Source organism: Coregonus lavaretus (genome assembly GCF_964263955.1).
Source record: "Coregonus lavaretus genome assembly, chromosome: 3".
Lineage (NCBI taxonomy): Eukaryota > Metazoa > Chordata > Actinopteri > Salmoniformes > Salmonidae > Coregonus > Coregonus lavaretus.
Window position 1 is genome coordinate 52088151 of NC_139990.1, and position 9327 is coordinate 52097477.

Here is a 9327-nt window from a genome sequence, read left to right on the forward strand (position 1 = left end):
GTTCCCACATATGCTGAGCACTTGTTGGCTGCTTTTCCTTCACTCTGCGGTCCAACTCATCCCAAACCATCTCAATTGGGTTGAGGTCGGGTGATTGTGGAGGCCAGGTCATCTGACGCAGCACTCCATCACTCCATCTTGGTCAAATAGCCATTACACAGCCTGGAGGTGTGTTGTGTCATTGTCCTGATAAAAAACAAATGATAGTCCCACTAAGCACAAACCAGATGGGATGGTGTATCGCTGCAGAATGCTGTGGTAGCTATGCTGGTTAATCGTGCCTTGAATTCTAAATAAATCACAGTGTCACCAGCAAAGCACCATCACACCACATCTATTCTTCACAGTGGTAACCACACATGCGGAGAGCATCCGTTCACCTACTCTGCGTCTCACAATGACACGGCGGTTGGAACCAAAAATCTCAAATTTGGGTTCATCAGACCAAAGGACAGATTTCCACCGGTCTAATGTCCATTGCTCGTGTTTCTTGGCCCAAGCAAGTCTCTTCTTATTGGTGTCCTTAGTAGTGGTTTCTTTGCAGCAATTTGACCATGAAGGCCTGGTTCATGCAGTCTCCTCTGAACAGTTGATGTTGAGATGTGTCTGTTACTTGAACTCTGTGAAGCATTTATTTGGGCTGCAATCTGAGGTGCAGTTAACTCTAATGAACTTATCCTCTCCAGCAGAGGTAACTCTGGGTCTTCCTTTCCTGTGGCGGTCCTCATGAGAGCCAGTTTCATCATAGCACTTGATGGTTTTTGCTACTGCACTTGAAGAAACTTTCAAAGTTATTTTAATGTTCCGTATTGACTGACCTTCATGTCTTAAAGTAATGATGGACTGTCATTTCTCTTTGCTTATTTGAGCTGTTCTTGCCATAATATGGACTTGGTCTTTTACCAAATAGGGCTGTATACCACCCCTACCTTGTCACAACACAACTGATTGGCTCAAACGCATTAAGAAGGAAAGAAATTCCACAAATTAAATTTTAACAAGGCACACCTGTTAATTGAAATGCATTCCAGGTGACTACCTCATGAAGCTAGTTGAGAGAATGCCAAGAGTGTGCAAAGTTGTCATCAAGGCAAAGGGTGGCTACTTTGAAGAATCTCAAATATAAAATATATTTTAATTTGTTTAACACTTTTTTTGGTTACTACATGATTCCGTATGTGTTATTTCATAGTTTTGATGTCTTCACTATTATTCTACAATGTAGAAAATAGTAAAAAATTAAGAAAAACCCTGGAATGAGTAGGTGTGTTCAAACTTTTGACTGGTACTGTATATAAGAAAATAAAAAAAATCCCAGGTCTCACCTGGTATATGATGAGCCTGACAACTGAACAGAATGGTAGCATGTTAAATTAACACACAAGACTTCACTCCCTATTTCTCCCTCTGACACGTGATCTCTGCCACTCTATACCTCCTGTAATCAATCTCTCCAAGGTCTTCCCCTCTCCCACACACCTCACCTTCCCTCCCCTCCTGTTCCATGCTCTTTCTCTGCCTATGTTACGTTCCTCGGTTGCTCTCCTCTCTCCTCACTGACATCTCCATGCGTTGTAGCTTCACCCCTCCCCCCTCTTTTGTAGCTCATCTCTTCCCTCTCCTCTCGCCCACTCTGCCTCCCACTCGCTCCCTCTCTCCTTTTAAATGACAGAGGAGTGCACTTTGGGTGTATAAACTCTGCTTTGGCAGTCTGATGACAGACATTTTGTGTTGGACTCATGAGTGTATTGTTAGAAACTAAAGATGCATGAAAATAAACTACTTCCATTTCAGGGACTGGTGAGTGATGTTGGTGGCCGGTTTCTGTAGGTCGTGTCCAATCCAACTCCACTTCATTTTATTAGTAGTTCAATGGATTCATGTCCAGTTTTTCCCTAGAGGTTCACGATTTCCTGAAATGGAACCCCCAGGGGAAACGAAACAGGTCAACCCAGGAACACTTGGAGGAGAGATGTCCATGCAGAGATGACCGAGAGCGGCCTCAACTTGTGTGACCTAGACAAACTTGCCTGCACCAAGTGACATGGAGGACATTTTTAGGAGACAAGGGCTTGTCATACAAGTCAAACTGCTTCATGATTTATTGTGTTGATTAAACTGTAAAATAGGTATTACTGGAAAATGTTGCTGAATTCACAAATCCATCCACAGCCAGACCTTACTGTCTTGTCTGTAGGCCAGTGTTGTGTTCGAGACCACCTAAAGCGAGACAGAGTCAAGACTGAGACCAGGAGGGGGACAAGAGGTCCTAGACCGAGTCCAATTCAAAACCATGATTGTAATTTTGTCAAGTCACCACCATAATAAGAGTTCAAAATGTCCAGTATTTCTGTGTTCATATTTCATAACAACATATGGATTCTTTAGACATTCAGAATTGTGAAAAACATGCATGCTGAGGGAAAATAAAGCCACTCTACATATTATTACAAACCCAAAAACAGTGGGGAACAATGGGCCTTCTACACCTTCAGAGACAGGTTAAGGAATTATAAAATGATTATAATGATAATTATATTATTTTCAATGATGTTCTGATTTAATCTCTTCAGTTTTTGTTGAAAAGGAAAGGGTTAACACTGAAGAGAAAAAAATATCCAATCAGGATTTTTCTTTGCTGGTCTCTGGAGAGATAAATCTAGCTAGCTAAATCAGCCATTGGCTAGGCCATTAGAAGCTAAATAAAGGCATCTGCCATTCAACTGTATTAGGGCAACATTTTGGAGTGACAGTGGAATCAACCAATCACATGTTGACTTAATGAGTGGGACATGTTTTACAAAAAGTATGGACATTTCTGCCTTCTTGAAGGCCAACAGGTCACTGCACAATAGCGAGCAGTAGTTTTTGCACTGTCTAGCTTTAGCTTTTGATGTTGGCTAGTTTGCAGCGGCTGCAGCAGGTGTTATCAAAGAGAATGTTGATCATTTATTGCCTTCTCCCTTTTCAATAATACATTTCAAGAAGAAGTTAAGTTTCAAATGATCATCATCTGGTGAGTGGAACTGTGCCAGAAATCCTTCTAATTGAGAGGGGGTCAAATACGTATTTCCCTCATTAAAATGCAAATCAATTTATAACATTTTTGAAATGCGTTTTTCTGGATTTTTTTGTTGTTATTCTGTCTCTCACTGTTCAAATAAACCTACCATTAAAATTATAGACTGATCATTTATTTGTCAGTGGGCAAACATACAAAATCAGCAGGGGATCAAATACTTTTTTCCCTCACTGTACACCCCAGGAAGAATGTGAGACTTTTGTTTAAAAAAAATTGGGAATGAAGGCAAAAAATTGGGAATTAAGGCATTTGTGAAAATGTTATAGCAATATAGAGTGGGAAAGCGGCCGTGCGTTTGGCCAATTAATAGACACTGCAGCAAATAAAACCAAATAAAAACATCTGTCTTGTCCAGGACCGGAGTCTACACAGACCAGTGGGCTATAGTGGGCTCCCGAGTGGCGCAGTGGTCTAAGGCACTGCATCTCAGTGCTTGAGGCGTCACTACAGACCCCCTGGTTCGATTCCAGGCTGTATCACAACCAGCTGTGATTGGGAGTCCCATAGGGCGGCGCACAATTGGCCCAGCGTCGTCCGGGTTTGGCCGGTGTAGGCCGTCATTGTAAATAAGAATTTGTTCTTAACTGACTTGCCTAGTTAAATAAAGATAAAAAATAAAATAGTCAATCAGAGCTACAGTAGACCAATCAGAGCTACAGTATACAAACAAGCCATTTGCCACACAGGCCTGCCATCATTCACGTTGAACTGGACTGTGTGTTTACAGGCAGTTGCAACAGCGCAACTTTAGATCATTAGAACGCATTCGCCAAAAACCACAAAATACACCTGAATGGATTTCTGCAAATATGTAAACACCACGGGAGTCCTCTTACATTTGGAAACTTTACAGTCCTATTGATCAAACAACCATGAAAAGGTAGGCTCTCTCTCAGTTATGCACATCAACAACATCAAGATCAACAACTAATGCTAGCCAGAGCAAGATGAGCTAAAATCTAACGAAGGAACATTAGATAAACCCTCACAAACTTTTTCAGCTAGTTGGCCATCAAAATTGCACTGATAAACGATGGGGAATTGTAGCTTCCTCGTCCTTCTGCAGCTTGCCTGCCAATGCATGCTTGTCCCAACCAAGCACCCAAGCTAACTGGCTAAAGTTGGCTAGCTTGGTAGCTAGCTACTTCCAGACACAAATGAGAGAACACCTCACTCTGACCATTTTACTCGCCGTAGCAGAGCTGGTTAGGATGTTTACATGTTATCTAGAGCGTTCATGACTATTACTTTTTTGCCTATGTATACTGACACCAGTCATATTCAGCGGGTGTTGGGCGTTCGTAAATGTATCAGTTGTTCTGCGTTCTGGCAAACTCAGATGAGAGTGCTCTGAAATTGGAGTAGATAGCCAGGGTGAATTTGCGAACGCAAGAGATATGCTAACTGTATAACAGTCGTTCAAGTTCTTGTTAGCTAGCTAACCAACCAAATGTTAAATTATTGGCTGATATTATGATTGTAGTTAAAGTAGTTAAAACGCTGTCAGTTCCACTTTAGGTCACCGTTTACTCTGTGTGCTAGTGAAATGTTTTTTTCAATGGGAAGTAATAGTTGTACATTTCGATTGGGAAATGCTTAATGGTTGTGTTTTTGTATTCTATGATTGGGACCTACTGGCTTATTATGTCTGAGTTTATGGACTGCTTATCCTTTAACATCATGCTGTGTGTGACTGTTGTCTTTCCATCGGACCTATGCAGTGGTGTAGTGGTGCCTGGAGAAGTGGGTATACTCTAATTTTGCCAAAAAGTTCCCATACGGCCCACCCAGCAAAGGAAAGGCACCCTGTGTGGAAAATTCGATGTTTTCCTATGGTTTTTTACGAGTTTTCCTATAGATTTTTCAGATTTTCACTCTCAAAATCACACTTTTTTAAATATAAAAAAGACACAAATGTGAGGGTCTAAGTCTACAACAATGCTTAAACCACATCAATCTGATTGGGTGGGCCTGTCAGGGCCTGGTTCCCCAGTGGGTGGGCCTCTGTCCACCCAGGCCCATCCATGTCTACGCCCCTGATGCAAACAGCTCATGATGACAATATCACAAATAGCCTACTAACCAACACTTCGGACTAAACTTTTTCAATACCTGGTTTGCATACCCATTGTTACCTTGATTAGCATTTACTGGTAGATATAAGTTGAAACGTCTTTCCTACCCTACCGATGTCATTCTTCTGTGAGCTGCTCCATGCCAAAACCAGTTGAGGGCTGCACACTCTTCTTGCCTGCAGACATGATATTCCGTTGAAACTAGGCTATGTGTGCAGCGCATGTGAATGTATTTCACGTGCGTGCTTTAAGATTGTGTAGTCTACTTTGTGCACTACACCACTGGCCCTTTGTGTTTTACAAAAAGTGCACTCCTACATGAGTGCGCTGGTATTAGGGTTGCTGTCCTTTCGGAATCACGAACCTGTCACACGTTGAAGGCCAATAGGTTTGCCACTGCGCAAACATGTCTATCAGTGGAGGCTGCTGAGGGGAGGACGGTTCATAATAATTGCTGGAACGTAGCGAATGGAATGGCATCAAACACATAGAAACCATGTGTTTGATGCCATTCCACCCATTCTGCTCCAACCATTACCTCGAGCCCGTCCTCCCCAATTAAGGTGCCACCAACCTCCTGTGATGTCTATAATAGATATAAAGACTGTTAAGATATTCAGGTTTTCAAGTAAGGAGTGTATGTATTTGGCCTGGCGAAGCGGTTTTATGCGCTGACTGAATGGAAGCTGATAATTATGAGTTTTTTACTCTGCTGGTCTCGGGAAGAAATTACGAGTCCTCACTGTCCGAGACCGAGTGAAGACCGAGTACAAATGTATCCGACACCGAGACAGGACCGAGACACTCAATATGTGGTCTCGAGACTCGTTGACTACAACACGGCTGTAGGCTATAGCCAATCAGGTCAATGCTCATGCGGTGGCCTGTGTATCTGCTGGTAGTCTCTTTTAAACTACAACATCAGCACGTATGAGAGATTTGGTTCTGGGTGCTGAGATTAGTCTGCTGGTGATCAGAGCATGTGTTGAACTTTTGTGTGTCATACCTGCTGGTGTTATGGCAGAGAGGCTGCAGGGGGCTGAGAGCAGATGGTACTGACACACTGTAACTCACTGTAGGGTAGAGGAGGCTATAAACACACAGGATGGAAAGTGAGGCTTTGCAATGACCACTGTACATACACAGCAGAGATGCTATGACACAAATGCAGTGCAGGGATAAATGCACACCTACTGATGGGGTGATGGGGTTACCAGACCGATGGAGGAGGACCTCCACTGTAGGTCCAGTTACAGTTACAGTTCAGTTCTGTGGGTGTGAGACCTGATATCAATTGTGATCATATTTAGCACGTTAAAGCACATTAGCAATTTAGCTAACTGTACCCCTTTGGCGCTCTTGTCAAGTTTCTGTTTGCCCTTTGACCCTGGCGGATGTCCTCCCGTTACATCATTGTGTTCCGAGCAGCGGAGATGTGTGGCCACCGGCAACCTCTAGTCACCTTGGTGATGACAAACACTCCTACTGCCATGACATCATCCCAGTGATAAAGTAGGGGAGGGGAGATGGAGGGGGCCGGCGGGGAGGATATTTGGCAGTATAAACCCACCGCATCATCCCAGCTGATACACTAACATTAAACTGCTGCCAAGCAAACACAACGCAAGAGACAACCTCATCCCTTCAATACCATCACTGAGAGAGAGGGAAGAGGAGAAAAGGAGGGTCAAAGCGTGAGATAGTGATGCTTTCAGCAGGTGCCAAACAGTGAGAGGTAGCTGATAGAGGAGAGGGAGAGACTGCATGAGAGAGAGAGAGATGGAGCGCAGCCTGTGAGAGCACACAGTGACCCACAGCATCGGAGACAAGAGAAGAAGACAAGAAAGTGTGAGTTATTTCATGCATTGTTTATTTGTTTGTTTAGCCAAAGGGTGAGAGGTTATGCACCTGTGCTTTCAGGTTGATTAGACACAGAGGATTTGTTCCAAAAAGTAGGTATTGCTGCTTGTTTCATCATATACAATGAAGAAAAATGTGTATTTAGTATGTTATTATCATGTAATAATTATTATTCCTGAGTAAATACTTAGACGCAGCCATGTCTATTTGATCATGACGAAGCAGAAAGTATAATGTACTGATGTGTTATAGAGGAATCAGGGGCTCATTTGTAGATATGATGTTTTATAAGATATTAAATGAAAATTACTAATCATCTCACAGACATCATTTCACAATTTCTACCTCGTCTCAGATTTTCATACAGCAGTATATTGTGTTTACAAGGCAATTTCTCCCTTGGGGAAAAAGAAGTTTTTCTCATGTATTTTATTATTAACATCGGGGTATTAAAAGTAATCATAAAGCATCAACACTAATTTCTCTGTATGGTCAGTAGCGTCGTGGTAGTGGTCATTGCTCTGTGATGTGTAGTCATAATAATTTTTCTGTATAGTTTTAGAGATGTATTATAGTTGTAGAAATAGTCACTGTATTATCTATAGTGGCATATTAATATTAATTTCTCTATGTTTTTACAGAATCCTGTTGTCATTGCAGTGTCTGTGTAGTCGTGTCCAGCCAGTCTCCTGCATTACTGCTCCCGCCCTCCCTTTACTCACTGCTGCCATGCTGTACCCAGCACTGCTCTGTGCTGCTCTGCTCCTGATAGCACCCCTGGAGCACACAGAGGGGCGCACCCTGCACCCCTCACCTGATGCCATCCAGGTACGGAGGGTGAAGGGAGAGGGGGAGTGGGAGTAGAATGGGAAGAAGAGGGGATATGGAGATGGAGAAGGAGGGGTGGAGTGCGAAGTTATGGAGGGGGAGCTGGGGAGAGTGGGACAGAGCGGAGGGTAGGGTAGGGAAGAGGGGTAGTAGAGGGCATATTTGGATTGAGTGCAGAGATTGATCATCAATAACCTTTTTACAGAGCTCTCATTGGATTTTTCTGTGTAGTAATAATAACATGTTTATTGCATAATAATAACAGCATATTTGTTGTTCCTGCCTAGTTTGTTGAGCAGTTTTTGGAACGCTACAACGACCTGACCCTGGATGACCTGGAGAACCTGGTGAGCAGCCAACCAGAGGAGCCCTCCTCAGCTTTCACTTCCGGGGTTAAAGTCTCTGAGTACCCCAAATGGGCTGACATACCAGCACAGGGCGACAGCACCTGGCTCCGCCTCCTGAAGGGGACCCTGGCCAATCAGAAAAGAGCTGTGACGGACCGGTCGAGGAGGGGGTGGAACCGAGGATGCTTCGGACTCAAACTGGACAGGATCGGGTCAATGAGTGGACTGGGCTGCTAGTGGAGAGAGAGAGGAAGAGACTGACGTCCCTCAGGGGATATGAGGACACACACACACAGTAGGCTGCTACATGGCACACAGTCATTTACACACATGTAGTGAAAACAAGGATGTTAATGTAAGTACAAAGGATGTCTACATGTAGTGTAACTGTAGTGTACTTGCTGTATTGCTAATGTGGTTCCATCGAGCTTAGTGAAAGTTACTCTGTATGTCTCCTGGCTGTTGGAAGGGGTTAGCTGTACTTATATTGTACATGTATTCATTTGAATCTTGAAAGTATCAGAGTCATGTTTACATCAAGCTGTTATTCTATTTTAAGTCTTTGAGTGTTGTTTTGACAGTAAACCTGCACTTTATTTAAAACGAAGTATTTAAAAGTTTTGTCTTTCTTTTCTAATATTGTCCTTGTTAATCCTGCAGGAATAGTTGTGTTATGGCATGTTTTAATGGAAATACATATTTGAAAAAATATAATAATATAATATAATTCTAATAAAATGTTTATTCTCTCTGCTATTGATTTTACATACATTTGGCATGAATAAATGTACACTGAAACCATGTTGTATTGAGTGTTGTGTTCTATTTAAGTCCTGACATCTTCCAGTGTCAGATTCATCTTCAAATCCTCTACTCCTTCATTTGTTAATTTCATATTGGCATGCGACATCTACATATTCATGCATTTCCATTCAATTTGAAGGTTCAATTTCTCACAGTAGATATTTATACCTCTGTTTCCATGGTTGTTTTTATTAAATCTGCCACAGGCAGCTGAGAGAGAGAGAAGGTACATTTCTTCCTCAGAGCTAAATGAAATGCCTGCATCACATGGTGGGCTTGTGTGGGCAGACCAATTAGGGCTTGGATCTACACTAATCAACCTACCACTGAT

General features: G+C 42.6%; 1 protein-coding gene across 1 annotated transcript; it reads left to right on the forward strand.

Moving 5' to 3' along the window:
- Positions 1–7746: 7746 nt before the first annotated feature.
- LOC311127047 (C-type natriuretic peptide 1) lies at positions 7747–8429 on the forward strand (the record flags this gene model as incomplete). Its single annotated transcript, XM_084158797.1, has 2 exons — positions 7747–7845; positions 8133–8429. 2 exons carry the CDS (start codon positions 7747–7749, stop codon positions 8427–8429), a joined length of 396 nt encoding a protein of 131 aa, XP_084014923.1.
- Between the last annotated feature and the right edge of the window lie 898 nt (positions 8430–9327).